This window comes from Aspergillus fischeri, genomic scaffold (genome assembly GCF_000149645.3).
Source record: "Aspergillus fischeri NRRL 181 1099437636264 genomic scaffold, whole genome shotgun sequence".
In the NCBI taxonomy this organism is placed as follows: domain Eukaryota; kingdom Fungi; phylum Ascomycota; class Eurotiomycetes; order Eurotiales; family Aspergillaceae; genus Aspergillus; species Aspergillus fischeri.
Genome location: NW_001509762.1, coordinates 2,755,858 through 2,776,581, shown reverse-complemented (window position 1 = coordinate 2,776,581; position 20,724 = coordinate 2,755,858). Strand labels below are relative to the sequence as shown.

The 20,724-nt window shown below is 51.8% G+C and overlaps 9 protein-coding genes across 9 annotated transcripts, besides 1 other annotated feature; 5 read left to right on the top strand and 4 right to left on the bottom strand.

The window, feature by feature from the left end:
- Positions 1-726: 726 nt before the first annotated feature.
- Positions 727-2,288, top strand: rfeD (putative transcription factor RfeD; the record flags this gene model as incomplete). The annotated part of the gene is made up of 4 exons (XM_001260150.1): positions 727-877; positions 943-1,088; positions 1,137-1,544; positions 1,605-2,288. 4 exons carry the CDS (start codon positions 727-729, stop codon positions 2,286-2,288), a joined length of 1,389 nt encoding a protein of 462 aa, XP_001260151.1.
- Positions 2,289-2,862: 574 nt separating this feature from the next.
- Positions 2,863-4,137, bottom strand: NFIA_082000 (lactonase family protein; the record flags this gene model as incomplete). The annotated part of the gene is made up of 2 exons (XM_001260149.1): positions 2,863-3,691; positions 3,743-4,137. The coding sequence occupies 2 exons, from the start codon at positions 4,135-4,137 to the stop codon at positions 2,863-2,865; spliced, it is 1,224 nt and encodes a 407-aa protein (XP_001260150.1).
- Positions 4,138-5,337: 1,200 nt separating this feature from the next.
- On the top strand, positions 5,338-6,179 carry NFIA_081990 (uncharacterized protein; the record flags this gene model as incomplete). The annotated part of the gene is made up of 2 exons (XM_001260148.1): positions 5,338-5,420; positions 5,513-6,179. 2 exons carry the CDS (start codon positions 5,338-5,340, stop codon positions 6,177-6,179), a joined length of 750 nt encoding a protein of 249 aa, XP_001260149.1.
- A 1,580-nt stretch (positions 6,180-7,759) lies between these two features.
- NFIA_081980 (uncharacterized protein) lies at positions 7,760-8,452 on the top strand (the record flags this gene model as incomplete). Its single annotated transcript, XM_001260147.1, has 1 exon — positions 7,760-8,452. One exon carries the CDS (start codon positions 7,760-7,762, stop codon positions 8,450-8,452), a length of 693 nt encoding a protein of 230 aa, XP_001260148.1.
- Positions 8,453-10,302: 1,850 nt separating this feature from the next.
- Positions 10,303-11,259, bottom strand: NFIA_081970 (type 1 glutamine amidotransferase; the record flags this gene model as incomplete). The annotated part of the gene is made up of 1 exon (XM_001260146.1): positions 10,303-11,259. One exon carries the CDS (start codon positions 11,257-11,259, stop codon positions 10,303-10,305), a length of 957 nt encoding a protein of 318 aa, XP_001260147.1.
- A 728-nt stretch (positions 11,260-11,987) lies between these two features.
- Positions 11,988-13,323, top strand: NFIA_081960 (TauD/TfdA family dioxygenase; the record flags this gene model as incomplete). Its single annotated transcript, XM_001260145.1, has 4 exons — positions 11,988-12,254; positions 12,318-12,583; positions 12,640-12,900; positions 12,960-13,323. 4 exons carry the CDS (start codon positions 11,988-11,990, stop codon positions 13,321-13,323), a joined length of 1,158 nt encoding a protein of 385 aa, XP_001260146.1.
- A 75-nt stretch (positions 13,324-13,398) lies between these two features.
- Positions 13,399-16,132, bottom strand: NFIA_081950 (anaphase promoting complex subunit 2; the record flags this gene model as incomplete). The annotated part of the gene is made up of 2 exons (XM_001260144.1): positions 13,399-15,648; positions 15,698-16,132. The coding sequence occupies 2 exons, from the start codon at positions 16,130-16,132 to the stop codon at positions 13,399-13,401; spliced, it is 2,685 nt and encodes an 894-aa protein (XP_001260145.1).
- Positions 13,608-13,674: a microsatellite.
- A 436-nt stretch (positions 16,133-16,568) lies between the features above and the next one.
- NFIA_081940 (V-type ATPase assembly factor PKR1) lies at positions 16,569-17,093 on the bottom strand (the record flags this gene model as incomplete). The annotated part of the gene is made up of 1 exon (XM_001260143.1): positions 16,569-17,093. The coding sequence occupies one exon, from the start codon at positions 17,091-17,093 to the stop codon at positions 16,569-16,571; it is 525 nt and encodes a 174-aa protein (XP_001260144.1).
- Positions 17,094-18,785: 1,692 nt separating this feature from the next.
- Positions 18,786-20,678, top strand: NFIA_081930 (sugar porter family MFS transporter; the record flags this gene model as incomplete). The annotated part of the gene is made up of 5 exons (XM_001260142.1): positions 18,786-19,311; positions 19,361-19,833; positions 19,887-20,232; positions 20,295-20,371; positions 20,424-20,678. 5 exons carry the CDS (start codon positions 18,786-18,788, stop codon positions 20,676-20,678), a joined length of 1,677 nt encoding a protein of 558 aa, XP_001260143.1.
- Between the last annotated feature and the right edge of the window lie 46 nt (positions 20,679-20,724).

The following is a 20,724-nucleotide window of genomic DNA, read 5'->3' as shown; positions in this document are numbered from 1 at the left end:
CCACCATCTACCGCTGCTCTTAACTGCTATCTATATACCGACCACGACAGAGCTTCTATTACTATTCTTATTTGCTAGCTATCCTATTTGAGTACTTACAAGCTAGCCAGTCGTGGCTCCTTGTTCTTCCATATTACCTGCTCACGTATCCATTTACCACACTTCCAACCTTTTGCCTCAATTTCCTTTCCACTCTCGATACTTTGACAGTCGCTCAATCAGTCGCATGGGAGTTTTTACCTAGAATCATTCTAAAGAATTTTCAGCCTTTATCGGAGCATGTATTGCGACGTTCGGCTCTTTTAGCTTGAATCTTTTTTGCGTTGCTTGATTGACTGATTGACATCGAACGGCTTGCTTGTTTGCTGGCTGGCTTGCATCTCCCTCCAACCCCGCCGCCCTCACGGTTTCATGCAGACAATGCCGCCCCGAGCGTCCCTGACCGGCTCCTTCTCTGTCACTGACGCCAATAATGAGGTCGTCTGTCCATTGAAGAATAATGATGGCTCCAATTGCCGCAAAAGATGCCTGGGTGTGAGTTCTCCTTGGTGGTTTCTTCGATTACCGTGCTCCTTCCCCCGCCCGTCCAGCTATCAGTTTGGAGCCCCACTTTCAGTGGCTATCCAGCTCCTTCAACAACGATTCGAGACAGGATATTTAGTCAAAAAACAACGTCTGCAGGATTAATATCTGACAGTATGTGTATAGGAAAAACGGTATCGCTCCATGCAGGAGCATATTCGACGAGCCCATCCCAACCACTACATTCCGAAGCTCCCGGCTACCGAAGAAAGCTTTCTCTTGATGGTCACCACGCCTCCGGATCAGCGTGCTCATATATCCCCTCCGAACCAAGCTCCATCTCGAAGACATAATGGTGGGTTCATTCAGTTGTTTGACCAGCTAGATTCAAGGAGCGCCAGCTCTGACCCTGAGCCACAGCAGACCGAGATATTTACGTTGCGGATGCCAGCTCGCCCGCAACCCCCCGTGGCATCGATGAAGCTCATCCTGCAGCTGCAACAGCCGCTGTCGCATTGGCTCAATTGCACCATCACCGTTTAGCGTCGGACTGGGATACTGATATGGTATGGATAGCACATCGAGACAGAATGATTTTGGCTGACAAGTCACAGGAGGTTCACTCAGATAACGACATTGGTCGAGACCGCATGCGATCATCAATCGAACTGCCATCCCTGCGTGACCACTTCAAGCAAGAATCGCTACCTCCATTTTCGTCGCCCCGTCCACGAGAACTGCTTCCTTCTATTCTCAACCACTCTCCCCCCGGTCGCTCATCGACACTACCTCCTATCCAGCGACGAGACAAGCTACCCCGTCCACGCAAGTCTTCTATCTCTCGCAAGCTAAAGCATGACCGGACAAGGTCGAAAGAATATGGACGACGTCCTAGCCTAGGGGATCGCAAGGCACTTTCGGCTGAGCCTCAAACGGCGGCTTGGGCGCAAGGCAAGCGGTGGGAGGACCTGATTGAAGCGGCCACCTCGGCCACTGAAGCAGATGATGAGCAAAACTCGGATGTGAGTCATGCGCTTTTTGGCTGTTCTTCACAGACGTTAGTTCATGGCTGACTGGATTAGATCGGTCGTTCGCCGACCATTCCCCCTCTGATTTCTAACATAACGTCGGCTCCCGCTCAGAATCGTTCGTCGTTACCACCTGCTTTTCAGTCTGGAAGTCTGCCTCCACCTGCATCGCATCGCCCATTCCCGCCTCACTCTTACGCGGCTTCGCCTTTACACAAATCCCTCACACCGCCGCCTTTTGAGACTCGCAGCCGGGATGGTGATCTCGAGCCTTTCCCTTCTATTGAATCCTCTATCGATTCGGCGTCCACAACATCGGGTAAAAATTTCAGTTTCGGAAGAAACATGGGCACCTCTGCGAACTCAGACTCCAGCCCAGTTCTGAATTTATTCCCACCTTCTGCGTCGCAGCGCCAGCACCACCGGTTCTCGAACCCAACCCCCGCGTCATTCCGAAACAAGGAAATTCAGATATACTGCGCGAGCTGCAAGCGGCCGTGGCCCCTGAACGAATGTTATGCGTGCACCGAGTGCATCTGCGGCGTATGCCGGGAGTGTGTGGGAATGTTCGTTAGCAGTCCTCCCGTCTCGTTCAAGAACGTGACCTCCAGTCCCGGCAGCGCAGTGACTAGCAACAGCGCCGGGTACGGCCCTACCAGCTACCCGAGTCCGCGTGGATGTCCACGGTGTCGGACCGTCGGGGGCAAATGGAAAGCATTCCAAATCGAAATCAGATGAAGAAAAGGCTCGCTCCCGTTTGACTGTAAGCATCAGTCAGGACGATTACACTCATTTGGCCGCAATCTTTACTCTGTCTAATGGATAACGATTAATGTTTTGGGATCATGATCATTGAAATCCCGCGCGACATGACTGAAATGTGCAGACACAGGGCGTTATCAACTGTAAATGGGTTCATGGTTTCAATGCCTTGGCTATACATGACATTTGGCAAGGTATGACCTGCCAACGAGATACTCCCATCAATCAAACCGCTACTCTGTGGTATGTACTGGCAACATAGGGTTGATGAGACTCGATATTTATGAATGTTGAAAACGTGGATGAATTAAAAAGCTGGGCTTTTGTCATTTATTTTATGATTATGTTGGACGGATATATGACGGGGGCATTTTGGATTTTCTCTTTTTCTGGATTAAGATACACTGGTTATACTGGTTTGGATGGGTTTGGTTCATTGCATCTTATTAGTCTTTTGGCAGCAATGCATGAAGATTTCCATTGGCGTGCGCCTATGCTGTCGCTTCATATTGTGAATCCAGCAAGGTATTGAGATACTGCAAATTTCGAATTACTCTGCCCAGATGACGCTGCTCAGGCCTGTTGAAGTCCCAGGCTTTCCGGGCTCTCCAACCTGGATGTTAGCGACCAGGTCACCCAGCTTTCCACTCGCCGTATCCCGGGAGACAATGGCAACGTTGGAAGAGGACTGGTCCCCGATAGCGACCAGGGTGCCGGCCTTGTTGATGACAAAGGTACGGGGAACCAGGCCATAGGAAGAGGTGAGTTCCTGAAAAGTCACGGTGCCGTTCTGAGAGCGGTTGAGGGTGGCCAATGAGTCATTGCCGGAGAAGGCATGGTCGCTGCGGATCGAGGCATACAAGTTTGATCCGGCTTGCTGCAGCTCGGCCACCGATGCGCCCTCGGTGATTTCCCCGCCTGGGTATGGCACGAAGTTCTGAGACTCGCGGAAGCCGAGACAGCCCGAGGGGAGGTACGAGACGGCGAAAGCGTGAAAGTGGCGGCTCAATTCACTGACCGTGTACAGCATTGTCTGTGGCGCGGTTTTGGCGGCATTTTTCTGGATGCGCAGACCATCGCGATGCGAGTGGTGAGAAGACCAGAAAAGGCCATGCCGCGGTCCACTGCCGGGGGTGTAGTTGAGGCTGGGGCAGGTGTTTAGTCGGCCCGATTGCTTGTCAATTGCGTATACGCGAACCTGATCAGTGCCTAGGTCAGGGACGAGGATGAACGAGCCTGTAGGGTCGAGGATGATCTGGTGGGGATGGGAGGAGTCCTGCTGGGGAAGGGGGCCAGGTGGTGTCTGGTAGCGCAGGATCTGCAGTGGTTCGTCCCCAGATTCGAGGGGGAGGGCAAAGGTCGATACCGCCGAACCGGAGCTTCTCTGCTGTCAGATTTGTCACGCATTATTGTGGGAATTTGCGACTTACTAATGCGCAATGGCGATGTACTTTGCGCCGCCGTCTCCTTCGTACACGACGCTGTGGACGCCACCGCCAACGTCAACCACCTTTGCGAGCTGCGTGAGCGATCCATCTTTGCCGACGGCGTAAGAGGTCAGAGTACCATTTGTGGTCGCGTCGCCTGTCTCGTCGGAGCAGTAGAGTGTGCGTCCTGTGCAGTAGAGAGTGCTCGTGCTCGTGTCGCAGTCCAGGGTCAACCAACTCGGCATGCCGCCGCAGGTGGTCATGTCCGACGCGAGAGACAGATCGTACTTGCCATTGCGATGGGTGAGGGAGAGGGTGTAAACAGAGCCACTGTAGTGGGTGGCATACAGGGTCGCGGCGGAAGCCAGCGACGCGAACAGGGGGATATAACCTAGCATTTTGTCCAGTGGAGTGTGAAGATCGAAAGTTGTCAATTCACGGGGTAGTCATGAATTATATACTCGGGACCCGGGAGAATCCCGGGTGTAAATGAAGGCGCGATTGCGAAGGTAACATTGTTGTTGTCTTCATGCAGGATAGCGGAGCTAGCTGGTGGGGAGCGGTAGGGTGGCATGGATCTGCATGTTTCTTCATGTTTTGGACTATGACTATGTAGTATGTGGGATGCCAAGAACGTGGGATACAACGTATTTGGATTGAGTTTTATCGAATCATCACATCCTACTGGTGCTCAGCGCGGTAGATGTCTCATGTTGATGATGTACAGCGATTAAGATGTCTCACCATACGCAAGGTACTCTCCCGTGCCAGAAATGGTCATCCTTATGGGGCACGGAGAATCTTCCATACTCTTGAACAACAAATAGCGTTCCTATTCAGGTAAAGTGTGTAGCCTTTGAGGCTTGGCATCGCTCACGATCTACTATGATAGACTAGCCTATATATATAGATTCAGTTTCTGGCTGTTGCTGTTGCTCGAGTTCGGTTATCTTCAGTTGCTGCTTTTTACAATGCCTTTGATTCTAATGAAATCAGCGGAGATGCTTGTGTGGGCCAGATCAAATTCTTGGATTCACCTTTTCGGGCCAACCGCAAAGTCTCGATGGAATCGGGTTAGGACTTAGGAGAGATGAAAGTAATTTCAGAGCTGCAAAACTCCTTTTGGCGAGATTGATGAGTACAATGCACAGTATGGCGTGCATGCATATCAGCTGATGATTTGTAGGTTCTTCGTATTCTGCATGAGAAATATCCTCGGGACGACTTGTCCCAGTATGGTTGAAGGGACTCTAGGTTAGGAAGGAGGAGGAGGATAAATTGTAGATGCAGGACAGGAAGCTATTTGGAGTGGTTGCCAAAGAAGACGCTCGAAGAACTAACTGTTTGAATGACGTGAATTAGATGTCCAAACCCTTTATCTGCTTCCCTCCATCTTATGGAACGTCTCTTCTCCCTCACACTTCCTGATTCCCTACTTGCGCTTCTGTTAGAGCCTCATTTCATACCTTTACTCCCTCTTTTTACTTCCTTTTTTCTTGATTCTCTTGAGTGCTATCGATGTCAATAAGCTTCTAAGCCAATGCTAAGGCTCTTCTCATCGTTTGCCTATCATTTCACCCTGCTGCAAACATTTGACTATGATGACCTCAAAGCCACCTGCCGCGTTTCAGGCACACCAGGCCAGAAAGCGCCTGGATCAGTTTTTCGCCGACTTAGACACGTCAATTAACCATGCGATCAAATTCAACCCATATCAAAAGACATCTGTCATTGCCTTTCATTGGGAAAAAGTTCTCAACTAACGGATAACAGCGGTCGATATGATCCGATCACTGGAAACCTTGTAGGTCCTCAGGTTAGCTGGTGGCACATTCGCGAATATTTGGAACACTACACGGGCGACAATTGTTACATTTTTGACTGCTGCTCCGCTGGATCCGGGGCTCTACGCGCCTACGACGGTGCAGAGTTCATGGCAGCCTTAGTCTGGGATGCAGCATCGACGTCGAATGTCCATTTCTCCTTCACGCAGATTCTCATCGATGAGCTTCGTCAGCTAAAGGGTCAGGCCGAGACGCTAGCTTGTATCTATGCTCGAATTCTCCGCAATGTGCAGCAGAATCAGATCGGAGCTTCACCAATCCATATCCCTAAACTGGATTCACCAAGCGTGACCATCTACCGCAACCACTCGAGGCCGGTCACAAGAAGTAGCGAGCGAGACACTTACCAGGTGCTGCTAAGCGTCAAAGTCCGGGACGAGTTTCCCCCAGAGTCCACTCAATGGAAAGAGTGGATGACTCGGAATGTTCTTGACAACGTCCTATCCGCCAGGTTCACAATCGAAGGAGCTTTTCGAGGTTCTAGTCTCCTTCTCTTCACCGTTCCCGTCGAGGTCTGGACAATGATGCCGGCTAATGACCCATCCTACACGTTTATTGGGCACGTTAAGTCTCATAATATCTTATCCAACCATTGACTCAGACCACCACGCTACCAATGCGCTTCCCCCCTCTATCTGGAGGAGAAGATGAGCCACCGTGAGACCCCGACAGAAAGTCTCTCGGTAGTCCTAGGCGTGCGCCTCGTTAGCTCACAGTATGACCATGTCAGCAGTTGTCCACGGGTGTCGCGGTTATGAGGACTTGTTATGGCCCTTTTTTTCTGAGACCATGACGGACCTTTTTCTCTTTTTTTCCTCCTTTGCTTAACATGCCAATTCAATAGGGGGGCTGTTCAGTACCCCCTGATAATGTATTATGATTGCTATTGCAATCCAAAGAGTTTTTTAAACATGTTTCTGCGCTGTAATCTAGATGCTCTACTTCTTCTTTGCAGCAACCTTGCTCTTCGCCTCAAGCTGCCATTTCACCTCCTTGTGCTTGTGAATCACCCTAGGCCTTAAGGCGCTGGAAATGGCATTAGGCCCCAGTTTGTCTCTATGGTAGGATAGAAGGCTACTGCAAACGATGTAAAGCCAGTGGGTTGGTTTGTAGCAGCAGGAAAGGAATGCTATCAGTCATGAAACATCCATCCACTCTGGCCTGCAGTGCCTAGATCTAAGAACAAGCTATTAGATGAAGGCATTCATCCCTATTGTTTGGTAAGCTATGAATAGCTCGAACTCATTGAAATGAAGACTTATATCTTCTTACTTGATTATCTAACTAACTGAGCTAGGTCTGGAAGCTTTTCTGTGTAAAATGAAGTAGCATTGAATATATGCAACCTATATGTAACCTTTCTTTCTCTTCATACCTATCGTTTCTTCCTTCTTCACATTTCTCGGAAAACCTCCATGACAGAGTTAAGCATTCACCTCTCTAATAAGATGCATTCACTACATAAAGACTGAGAGAGCATCCAAAGCTTTCAATGTGAATATGTAGCTTCATCTGCCTCCCACTTCCTGCTTCCCTTCCTCCTACCACCTCAATCCCTCCCTCATAAACCACTGATGGAGCCTCAATTCTTCTATCTTACATATTGTTACAATAGTATACCACTATGATTATGGATGCAATCCCTAGGTCAAGGTCTCTATTGCAAGACATCGTTTTAGCCTTGTGATATTGGATTCCTTTCCATCTACTCTTTTTTACTCTGGAGCGGAATATGTACGCTTCGGCTATTCTGCCGATATCGAGACGGTCATGGTCAATGTCCTCTCCGAATCCCACGGGAAAGCCCAAGCAGCAATGGGACTTTTGCCGCGTGGGGCCCCTCCTGCGTCGGCTCCCACGCCCCCGGCCCGCACCCCGACCCCCCTTCGTCTCTGCGTCTGGCTCGCCCATGGCTGCGCCTGTTCCTGTGGGGCTTTGGGGCCGTACGGTCCAGTTCTTCGCTGGGTGAGTAGGGTGTGCGTTCTCCTGGCTATACCAGTATTGGGCTAACTTCGTCATATAGGCTGTGATTTGCTCCCTCCTCGGGGTTGAGCCGTTCGTTTGTTTTCTGTTTTGACGGCTGCCATTAGCAAAGCAGTCGAGACCCTCCTAGCAAGCCCGAGCGTCGACCTGGTGCTGACGAATGGGCCGACTGTCGATTGAAGTTCAGCTACTTATGCTGCAAATCGCAGAAGATATCGGTGGAGGAGATTATAACTGGTGCTATGGCCTCCCGCAACTGCTCTCCAGTGCCAAGTACTCCGCCGATCGAAGCAGCCGAACAAATGGCGCGTACACTGATTGGCAACTACCCATCGGAAGAACAAAGGCTCTCTCTGAGGTCTCGTTGATTTTGAAGATGTCTCCAGACATGTTCGCGGACCTTCGGTCACATCTACAACGCATGACGGAGGAACCCCGGAGTGAATGGGAACCAGGAGAGAAAAATTGTGCTGTTATCCTTTTTAAGCAAGTGTGCCAGCACATTGCTAGACGCAATGAGATCCTCATTTCAACGAATAACAGCCTGGCGGCAAACGTCTGCTCCCAGCATTTTGGATCAGACGCGAAAGCGGGGCTTCTCATCTCGGATGAAGACCCTAAGGAGCGTAACTGTGAACAAGAATTTCCATCTAATAATGCCCTTCATGCTCATGCTGCAGATTGCAATGATGTCGGCGGTTTTCATGCAGATATCGCGGACTTACCAATCCTGAAAGCAAAACCAATGGAAGTTCCCGCACATGATGGCATGGGATTTCGATCCTGGAAATACGCTACAATTAAGGCATACATTCACATTCAATTGTTGGATCCCTGTTACAAAGTGCAAATTCTCCGCAAAGATCGGTGCCATTGTGCTTGCTAGAGACGCATGGCAACTTCAGCCGACTGTTCTCTCTGCCAAAGAGCAACCCGGGATGGAATGAGTTCAGCCACCAAATGGAGGCCTCCCTTGTCGTACGGCTGACTCATGCAAAGCATCCCGTCATCAAACACAGGGAGCAGCGCCGCTTCAGACCAACGTTTGCGCAGTTCTTGAACAGGCGGATATACAAGGGCGGAATGTGCTCTCACCCTGTGACCAACTCCCTCAGGGCTAATCTTGATTGGGGCAAGATGATACGGGATGTCTTTCAACCTGGTCAAGCCGCCTTTGATAGTGGTCATTTTGTGCTCCGTCTGAAGAAATCTGCGTGCATGGTTGAGCCGTCAAGCTATCAAGGTACAATGCTGCTCATATCGAAGGTGGCTTGGCCATGATGCTGGCCAAGCATCTATATGGAGGTTTCAAACATGAAGAGATCAAGGTTATAACGCCTTATTCTGCTCAACGCAACCTTTACAGAAGGGCGCTTTGCGAGATGAGAAAGATGAGATCTCAGATACCTGAGGCGAGTCAGCCTTCAGTTGAAACGATAGATTCCATGCAGGGAAGAGAAGCGAAGGCTATCATATGTGATTTCACATATCTCATGCGAGCAAACCCGTTGCAACGCGGCTCATTCAAGGATGACCGAAGTACTGGTCAGCCTTATGCTCATGCGGATTGCATGCAGTCCTGGGAGACCCCAGGGAGCCCTTCAATAAGTATGGTGAAATCGTCAAGTCAAGCGACCTCTAGCCGGTCAAATATCTGCGGTGGGCTGCTGGAAAGGCAATTGTCATGAGAGTCGATGAGGTTCCTGGTAAGCTACTCTACTTGTAAACTGCTTGTGTTGCTCTGCGGATTACTAACTTCTACTTTTTAGACTCCGCTAAGCTTGCTTTCTAGAATCACGTCGGACACGATACTACGTTTGCTACAGTACAGCAGGACACTGGGGCACATCGGCAGACGATGTAACTTGGGATTGGATGCGAAGACAAAGGTACTGAGGGAGAGGACAATGGCCGGAACTGGTAGATTGTTCAGTTTGTTATTGACTTCAAGATCCCAGCGATTGGACTACTATGCAGCTCATGGGATTTTGCGGTCCATTTTATTACTGTTATGCTTTTATGTCTCAATTCTCATTCGACGAGGTTTCTGGTAAGCTACTCTACTTCCTAAACAGCTTGTGTTGGCTCAGTACCGCTAACTTTCTATTCCTTTTAGACCTTGTTAAGCTTGCCTTCTAGAATCAAGTCAAATGCGATACTACGTTCGCTCCAGTACAACAGGACGCCGGTCCAACTTGGACCGCAGCGCTGGAGGAGATGAATAAAAGTCAGGTACGAAAGGCGCTTGGGGCACTTCGGCACATAATGCAACTGGGGATACGAGGATGAGAGTAGGAATGGTAGATTTCAGTTTGTTTTTGACTTCAAGATGCAGCTTTAAACTACTATTGCAGCTTATGGGATTTGCGGTCCACTAAATTACTGTTATGCTTTTATGTCTCAATTCTCACCAGCTAGTTATCAACCCACTGAACACTCTGGCCAAACTCTCATCCCCAGATCTTTTAACCTTCGCACATTGCTATTATCTATCGAGAGATTGTGATCCTATACTTCGAGGACTTGACTTCTTCTCGGGGAACCAAACATGCAATATCAGGTACGGCCAACGGGACATGTTCCAACAGAAAGCCAGGCAACAGAGATCTATGAGAGTTAATTTCATGTATGAAACATCCGCGTCAGTCGAAGACCAAGTGCAACCCAGCTAGCGCAATCACTGCTACTTCAGTTCTGGGTGTACTGTGTTTAAACCTCAAAACCGGGACGGGACAGCTACTCCAACGGAGGCGTCAACAGCCCTCCTCCTTCCATCATCTTCACCTCATTATCATCAACACCATCAGGAGGAGTTCTCACATCCTCCCCAACAAAGAACCAAACCACCATCTCCGCCGCAACCTCTGCATCATCCTTCCCATCACCCGCCTCGATTACCCTCAGATACCTTTCTACTATTTCCCCATCCCACCCCCACCTCCTCCCAAACTCGAGGCATGTCTCCCTGTTCACAAAAACATCAAACTCAAAGTGCCCCTGAAAGGTCAACACCCGTCCGGGACAATACAGTCCCTGGATAGGACACCGCGGCGTTGACCCAAGATTCACCCAGTCATCCGGCAGCCCTGCCTCACATACAACCCAATCCCCATGGATAAACTGTAGCCTCATCTCCTTCTTCCTCTCTGCCACTGGTGCTGACGTCAGGGACGATAGTGAAGAAAACCCCAGCTTCGCCACAAACTCCTCCTTTAGCGCAATAGCATGCACACCAATCTCATAACCCCCCGGGCAAGCGTCAACCACACACCCCGGCACGAGCGTCTGCGCGAGCATCTGATGCCCGAAACACGAGCCGAAGAGTTTGATGTGCGGGTAATTCACATATACCTCAGCTAGAAAAGTCTGCAGAGAGGAAATCCAGGGATGCATGTCTGCGCGGTAGACTGAGGTGGAGGAGCCGGTTAGGAGGATGCCGTCTATACTTTCCTTCCCTCCAGCGCCTGGTGGAGAGCGCTGGAGGAGATGTGCCGGGGGGAAGATCCCCCCGATGACATCGTAGGACGAGGTACTTATTGTTATTTCTTTACCCGGGGGCAAGGATTGCGACTGGGAGAGACGTGCTGCGGCGGCAGCGAGGAGATGGGTGAATTGCGAGCTGTAGAGACCTCGTGTGGCGTAGACGGTCGGGACGGGGACGTCGAGGTCGAGGATGGCGATGTGGAGGTGCATTCTGTTTTCTCTGCTTCTTTTCCTTGAGGTTGGGTATTTTGTAGAGGTTGGTTGGGATGAGAGGAATGCTCGTGATGTGGTTGTAGTTCTCGGATCCAGTTACCGGATTAGGAGGGGTTTTCCTGTTGTTGTTTGGAACCTTAGTTGGTCATGGGATTGGTATAGAGAGATGTTTTGATTGACAGATATGATTATATTAGTGAATATATAGTAGGTTATTGTAGCTCGTTTCTAGAACTATATAGCTAGGGGAAGTTTATATACAGACAGTAGAGTAGTGAAACACTCTATGCTATCATCTTGGAAGTATACAACGACTGCTAACTTAGAAAGGAAGTAGTTTATTACAACAAGTATGAGAACTGTAGAGCTAGTGCTTCTAGCTTCACACTTTCAACTTATAGACAAACAGAGAAAAGATTAATAGAAGTGATTACTATTGAAGAACTTCACATGTTGATCGCAGTAGATCTTCATATCCGCTATTTGATGCGTCACATCCCCATCTGATTGCGCCATCATCTGCATCACCACTCCCAATGCTTTATTATCTCCAGCCGGCGCCACGAGCCTATAGAAAGAAAGATACCCTGGCACGCCATCATCTCCGCTATTGACCAATCATTCATACTTGCAGTGTAGACAATAATATATATATACCCCTCACGACCGCAAGATGACATACAAAATAGACAAGTACAACGCAAGTATACCACAATTGAGAGGATATGGCCATCACACAACTCGCACCTCCCCCCTCCCTCTTCCCCGACGGCCTAAAGACAACAGGCCAACACCCCCCTCTCTACGAACACCTCCAGCCCTTTGAGAGCTTCCCCAAGGAAATCACAGGCCCTACGGTCTGGACAGCAGACGAGTACCGCAATCGGCCCGAGAAATGGACGCATCGGTTTACCCCAGAGGAATTGGACGAGCTGAGTCGCGCAGGGGATGAGTTTATCAATAGCAAGATTCCCCTAACGGGGATTTCAAAGGTACCCTCCCCTAACACCCTTCCACTGTTCAACGGTTCAACGTGATGATGCTGAACTAAGTAGAAAAACTTCCCCCTCCCAACCCTAAGCACCCACCTGCTCGCCCTCCGGGATGACCTCCTCAACGGCCGAGGCTTCATCCTCTTCAAGGGCCTCCCCGTCCAGACATGGGGAAACCACAAATCCGCCGTCGTGTACATGGGCCTCGGGACGTACCTGGGCTACTTCGTCAGCCAGAACAGCCGCGGCCACGTCCTCGGCCACGTCAAGGACCTAGGCGAGGATCCCGCGCAGATCGACAAGGTGCGCATCTATCGCACTAACGCGAGGTACCTCCCCCGCCGTGCCCCATAGTCCTAGATAAGCGCCGGCTGACGAGTACTAGACAATTCTTCCACGCCGACGACGCGGATATCGTCGGTCTGCTATGCATCGCGCGCGCGCTTGAAGGCGGCGAGTCGGACATCGTCTCCTCGCATGCGGTGTATAACATCCTTGCGCGGGAGAGGCCTGACGTGCTCAAGACGCTAACGCAGCCGATCTGGTATTTTGATCGCAAGGGCGAGACCTCCAAGGGTCAGGAGGAGTATATCCAAACGAGTGTGGTGTATCTCGAGCGCGGCGAGAACCCGCGCGTGTATACCAAGTATGTCCCCTTTCTGCCTGCTCTGCATGACTACGGTTTATTGATGGTTGCTGTGACAGGTGGGATCCGTACTATGTCCGCTCGCTCACCCGCTTCTCCGACGCGGGAATCATCCCCCCGCTGTCTGCGGCGCAGCTGGAAGCGCTGCAGGTGCTGGAGGACACGTGTCTGCAGAACGCGCTGCATATGGTTCTGGAGGTCGGCGATATCCAGTTCCTGGCTAACTCGCATGTGCTGCATGCGCGGACGGCGTACAAGGACCATGCGCCGCCGGCGCCGAGGCGGCATCTGATGCGGTTGTGGTTGGCGACGCCGGAGGATGAGGGCGGTTGGAGGTTGCCGTTCTGGGATAGTAATGAGAAGAAGCGAGGGGGGATTCAGGTGGATGACCAGCCTCCCGTGGCGCCGTTGGATGCGGAGTAGCTTCTAGTCTGTAGTCTGTATGATACTCTCAATGTATGTGATTGATCATTATCATTAGTCGTACAATGGATGCAACTACTGCACTATTTTGTAGTTCCCTCCACTGATAATCTCCAACTTGCCCTTGGCGACCATGCCCGCAAGAAACTCGCGCAGCTCCTCGTTGCTGAATGGAAATCCCCCCGGCACCGCGATCTTGAGCATCATCACGATGCGCTGCAGTGGCATCGCGCCTTGATTGGTCAACATGCCGACGATAAATTGCCAGTACAGGTTCATCTTCTCCATCGCCGCCGCCTCGGCCGTCTCCTTGGCTGCCGCCGCCGCCGCTGCATCGGCTGCTGCCGCGGCGTTGGCCTGACCAGACTCCATCGCTGATACGCCAGCGGCGCCGACGGCTCCCGTGTCATCGTCGTTGGGTAGGACCTCCAGGACGCGGAAGGTATTGCGCTGCACTTCGCTCAGGATGCGTTTGCTGACCCAGAACAGACAGGCACTGCGCACGAGCGCCGTCGACATGCCGAGTTCAGCCGACAACCCATCCACGGTTTTGGTGGCCCCTTCCCCAGAGCCAAAGGCGTAGATCACGGTGGCCTGCCAGGTCGTCACCTCGTCCACAAACACTCGGTCCTCGAGATCCAGCTCGACGGTGACCTGGCCCATCCCGTTGAGCCAGGTGAGTTTCCGGGACTGTTTGAGCGATCCGAATCCAGTCGCGTAGCGCTCCTGAAGCGCCGCAATTTCCGGAGGCACCTTGAATTCCTGTGGTGGGAATTCGGGCCAGAAGAAGTGAGAGAGAATCTTCGCATGCAGCTCAGGCCTGGTGTCGTCTTCCTGCTGGACGAGCCCTTGGTCGTTGCGGACTACGGCATCGACCCGGCGAGAGTCGAAGATGTCCCGTAACATGACCTCGCATGCCTGCAGGGCATTGTCCCCAAAGCGCACCTTGAGCAGTTCCAGAACGGACGTCTCCTGCTCGAATTCGGCGCGTTTCTGGAGCAGACGCTCGGCCAGCATGTTCTGCATTTCCCTGACAAAAGTCTCTTTGGACTCGAAAAGACTGATCAGACTGCCAATGACATCGGAACTCTTAGACTTCCTGTAGTCCGGCGCCGCGTCCACCGGGTCCGGCATCCAGTTCATATCATCCCAGTCCAGCTCGCCAGAGTTGGCCCGCAGTGAGTTCTGATGTGCTTTGGCTAGCTCGGCAGACAGCTCCGAAAGAGTCTCTCCGGTAGACGGGAGATTGGACTCGTCTGTGTCAGCAGGATCCGCCAGAAGCCCGCCCACAATAACCTTGACAGTATCATCGCGATCGCGTAGGTACCTGCGAATGGGCCGAGCGACTCGGTCCAGCAAGACACCTTTGGGATCTAGTAGATTGAACGCGCGGATGATAGAAATATACACTCGTAAGATGTCAATGGTCGACGCCCCCGGATGCAACAACCGTTGGTTGAGCACCTTGATGAACGCTTGCGTCAGACAGTACCTGGCGGCCGGATGCGTCGAAAACTGTCGCAAGTCCTCAATCGCACCGCTGCTCGCAGGCCACTCGACAATAATATCAAACAGCTCGCGGGTCCGGAGTGACCCCAGGCGCGAGATTCCCATCTCCTGCCACTTCTCCACATCCGCTAAACTTACATCCAGACGTCCGGGGGCGTTCGATCCAGTCTCGTCGTGGTTGATGATCGCCAGAACCTGCACAACCAACCGAGCAAACACATTCTCAATCCACTGTCGCAGGTGCTGGCTGACCAACGACGGCCCCTCCCACTGGTTGGCGTATGCGGATTCAATAAACACCGTCAACATCATGTCCATCACGCTGGCAAAAACCTTTTGGGCCTTGTCCCCGCCTAAGCCAACGAGCTGCAAGCTCCTCAGTAGGGACAGCAGGCGTTCGCGCGTCGCAACGACTCGCACATCCTCGTACTCTGCCATCATCTGCATTCGAACCTCCGCGGACGGCTCTTCCCGCCAATCCTGGTAGGAGACCGAGTACTGCCGGTCGACCTCCATATTATCCACACTGACACTGTCCTCAAAGTTCGCTTCCTCATCCAGCGCGTCAATCCCCAGGATAATGAGCGCGTCTTTTGTGAGCTCTCGGAAAAGCAACTCTGATACTCGTGTCCAAGGCAGGGCATACCCCACCACCATTTGAAATGTGTACGCCATTGCGCGTAACTCCCGTTCTTGATCGGCATGGTTCAGGAGCGGTAGCAGGTACTCCACGAAGGGAGCAAAGTATAACCGCCGCGCAAGTCCTAGGATTCGTACAATAGCCTGTAACTGCCCTTTGTCCTCTGAATCCAACACCTGGTATCATTAGAATTATCATCATCGTCGTAATCGTCAGGTCAAATACCTTTGTCAAAACCTCATGAAAGTTGCGCAGGAAATGTACCCGTATCTCCAGACGGTACCACTCGAGTATACTCTGCTGCTCCGTCGCGAGACTCTCCCCCCTGGCCAACGGTAGAATCAAATAATCCAGTGCATCCTTGACCTCTTTCGTGAAGCTCGTATGTCCCCTCCACCGCTGCAGGAACTCCCCATCATCTGACTGCGTCAAATCCGCAAGCCCATCGCTCGGCAATTGAAGAAACGAAGTCGCTACACGCCACGCACGATCCCAAGTTTCTTTGCCATATTGTTCCTGATCATCGATTCTCTCAGCAGACTCGGAATGGCGCGGACTTTTTGCGCTCGCTAACCGAGACGCCGGCGCGGTCGTGAAATACGCGGGTGGGAAAACGGAGCCGAAGACGCGCTTGCGGCTGGCAGATATGGTCGAAGGCATGGCAATGATGACGAGATCAGTCCGGACGCATCGTGGGGCGATGGTCGTAGATCGCCGCCCTTGTACGTCGTACAGGGCTATATCGAGGCTTTTCTGGCGCGCCGTGAGGTCGTTCATCTATCGATTGTTGTCGCGTGGGTGCCAAGGCATCGCGGTATCACGTGATCTACACATAAGGCAAACCTTATACAGAGCCGATTACAGTGATCAAAACGGGATTATGGTCTAGGAGTATGAAATGGACTCAGGAAATGTGTAGGCTGTAATGACAAAAGATGTATATAGTATGCAAGTAATCGCCGCCGATCGTTATCTATGGGTATCAACTGAGGAGATCGAATGTATATGGGCGGAGTACTCGTAGATCAACAGAGATGTATCACAGAGCTCATATCAACTCCCGACAGGGTTGTTGATGTACAGGATCAATAACTGGCTAGGAACCATTGTTATCATCCACCTTCTCCCACTCACTATCCGTGCTATGGTATCCCGAGCTCTCACCACTCACGCTGAGTCGCTTTCGCGCGTGCGGTTCAGTCGGGGGCTGGAGAGTAGCCGACGGAGAGGCAGTAGAAGGGGCAGCGCTCGTGGAAACGCCTGTGGCAGCTGTGGCCTTGCTCTTCTCCTTCACAACCTCAGTCTCGGTATCACTGTCACTGCTTTCCAAGGACCCCGGTGGCTTCGTGCTACCACCCCTCCGCTCCTTGTCCTCGTGTATCTCCTTGGGCGCCTCCTGTGCCTGTACCTGGCTCAACTCCTGAGCAAACCAGTTGATCGACCACCAGAGCGCCGCGGAAAGGATGGAGAGCACGACGAAGTGGATGCTGTATGTGGCTAGGAGGAGCGCGAGCAGGAGGACTTGCAGCGCAGCGAAGGTGACATTGGTTGCGATCAGGAGTGACGGGGTGGGACCGGGGGTAAAGATGCTCGACCAGAGGTCCTCCACAAATGATCCCATGTTTGATTACGGCAACTGACAAGGGCAAGGTTGGTGGATCAGGGACTCAAGGGTTTCTTGCGGGGTTGATGGCAAAACTCGGTTTGTTGGACAGGGTCAAGAAGCAATGACGTTGATAGTCGGAAACTGAAATCCGTCGAATCTGCAGGGACACAAAGGTTACTGCATGACAATATTAGTGATACTCTATGTTCCTGAAGTAGAGACGCAGCGAAAGAGGGTCACAAACTAGGATGACGCCTCGTAGAAAGCCAGAACTGCAGTCTAGCTTGCAGTGATGGGATTTCAAAGAAGAGAAGTTAACGCAAACTGAAAACTGGTGGCCAGCACCTTCAGGAATTCGGCGGATGACCGAGAATGACGGTCGGCGTTTGACTGGTGATGATCAAGTGGGGAATACACAAGAGGACGACTGGAGTAAGCCCCAGGATTTGCAAGGAATCAGGGTGAGATTTTGGTTGATTTCAATAATTGTTCTATCTACCCCGTGGGGATTCAGATGGAGGCTAGGAATATGGATAGATTGCGATATATTGTAGGGAGGATTTTGTAGACAAACAGCGGATGAAGATGTTGAGACATGCAAAGAGGGGGGCATCAGTTGCAACTGGCGCTAGCACATTTTAAGCAGATTAGGTATCTAGAGACAGCGTCAGGTAGATATCTATCCAGATATATTAATTTATCAATAGACTGCAGAAGATACAATTACTCCTCGTCCCTAACCCCGAAAGACTCCGGAGTATATATCTTGCCCAGTAAGCTCTCCGTATAGTCTTCATGACTACTGCGGGTGACAGCAACACGCAAGGAATGAGGCAGATCACGTTGGATTTATCACAGCAGCTAGCACGGGATAATCATCTATCTATTCTCAAATCATTTTCCGATCGGTTTTCGCCCTGAGCTCCTCCATGATATCCTTGTCGTCGGGCCGACCACTGTAGGCATCTGGGAAATGGGCGTCATCATCGCTCATCTCGTGTGATCAGCACGTGCCGTCCTCTGAACTGTCTTGTCACGGGATCCTTCAGTGTTAGATAATGTGATGGATTTACACAGTACCTCTGTATAGAGTCAGCTATCAATCTGATCTGAAGAAAAACAAATTCTCTCTTGTTCTATGGCAGACACCTTGATTCTAGTAAATTCGAGCATCAACAGCCCTGGTTTCACTTCGGCTGTCCCATGAATCCACCCGTCTAAAACGCCCCCGTCTTGAGCTCCCAACTCGATCCGATACCCACTCGGGTATTTCCTGTTTGGGTTAAGAGTGTCCTCTCACTTCCAATAGCCGTCTGCTGAAAACGGCCTTGATGCTATTCGACAGTCTCTCGCTGCGGATCTACATCTCCTTGATCCCAGCTTCGTCCACTCATTGTTACCAGATTATTAGGGCTGGTTTCTTCTTTGCTCTTCTGTCCTTCCCCGCCTCAAAGAATCATGGCTCGGGTAGTATCCGACACGACCGTCCTACCCCGAATGTCTACGAATCAGGGATCTTGCTCGGTCTTTGCACCTGTCCAAGTCTCAATCACAATGGACGGCCCTGGGTAGACCGACCTATATAAATCATGCTTCGGCTCTGTAGCTTTTTCCTGTCCTCTTCCACCCGACTAGCCACAAGTCTTGTCCTCCGCCACAACCTTATTGTACACTCCCCTTCCCTCTTTCTCCCTATACAAGCCAGGTATGGCAAACAAACACACTGCCCTTGCCAAGGACGTCTCCCCAGATGGTCGCGTAGGATTCAGCCATCATGCAGAGGACATTATGACTGACCGAGAGCCCTATGGGCCTCCCGGTCTTCGTGGTCTAATCTCGAACCCATTTGTCTTTCTCTGTGCCGCATGTTCGACGCTCGGTGGTCTGGTCTTTGGCTACGATCAAGGTGTGGTGTCGGTCATTCTGGTGATGGACCAATTCCTGGAACGCTTTCCAGAGGTAGCTCCTAATGCATCTGGTGCTGGTTTCTGGAAAGGTCTCATGACGGCCATGATTGAACTGGGGGCTCTGCTTGGTGCGCTCAACCAGGGATGGATCGCAGACAAGATCTCTCGACGGTACTCCATCATTGTTGCCGTCATCATCTTCACGATTGGGTCTATACTGCAGACTGCCGCTGTCGACTATGCCATGTTGACGGTGGCTCGATTTATTGGAGGGGTGGGGATCGGTATGCTGTCGATGGTTGCTCCGTTGTACATTTCCGAGATCAGTAAGTGGCCTGGTCATTCGCAGTCGAGACAGCGCTAACAGTTTGCCAGGTCCTCCGGAGTGCCGTGGTACCTTACTGGTGCTGGAAGAGTTTTGTATTGTTCTTGGAATCGTCATTGCATACTGGATCACATACGGCACCCGATTCATGGCCGGAGAATGGTCCTGGAGACTCCCTTTCCTCCTGCAGATGATTCCCGGTTTTGTCCTCGCCGGCGGTGTCCTTGCCTTGCCCTTCTCGCCTAGATGGCTCGCAGCCAAGGGACGCGACGAAGAAGCCCTCCAGAGTCTGTCCAAGCTGCGTCGGCTGCCTCCATCCGACAAGCGGGTCCGTCAAGAGTACCTCGACATCCAAGCCGAGGTCCGCTTCCACCAGGAATTGAACGCAGAAAAGCATCCTACCCTCCAAGGAGGCGGTACTCGGAAATCCTTCCTGCTGGAAATGGCCTCCTGGGCAGACTGCTTCAAGACAGGATGCTGGCGACGAACTCACGTGGGCATGGGCCTCATGTTCTTCCAGCAGGTGAGTCCTCGCCCTTCCTCTCTGCGAACCCCACTGACACTTATACTGCGTAGTTCGTCGGCATCAACGCCCTCATCTACTACTCCCCCACCCTCTTCGAGACCATGGGCCTAGACTACGACATGCAACTCCTCATGTCCGGTGTCCTCAACGTAACCCAGCTGGTCGGCGTCATGACCAGCGTCTGGACAATGGACAGCCTCGGCCGCCGCGTCCTCCTCCTCTGGGGTGCATTCTTCATGACAATCTCCCACGTCATCATCGCCGTCCTCGTTGGCCTCTTCTCCAATAACTGGCCCGCCCACCGCCCCCAAGGCTGGGTCAGCGTCGCCTTCCTTCTCTTCTACATGCTCAGCTTTGGTGCTTCTTGGGGTCCTGTCCCCTGGGCTCTTCCTTCGGGTACGTCTACTCGTCCCAGTATACCTACTCACCCCAGACCAGAACAGAACTGACAACAACAGAGGTCTTTCCCTCCTCCCTCCGCGCAAAGGGTGTCGCCCTCTCCACCTGCTCAAACTGGCTGAACAACTTTATCATCGTAAGCTCCCAATCATTCGCATAGCCAACCTCACAAAAGCTAACGACGATAGGGCCTCATCACCCCGCCTCTGGTCGAAAACACCGGCTACGGTGCTTACGTCTTCTTCGCCGTCTTCTGTCTCCTCGCACTCGTCTGGACCTTCTTCTTCATCCCCGAGACCAAGGGCCGCACTCTCGAGCAGATGGACCACGTCTTCAAGGATAATTCCAGTGAAGCGGAGAAAGCGCGCCGACACGCTATCGAGGCGGAGCTGTTGCGTGCGGAGTATGAGTATCAGAATGCGGATGCGGATGCTGCGCCTTGATTCAGCTAAGGTGTACGTGAAAAGTCCACGGGTGGACTTGCTTTTC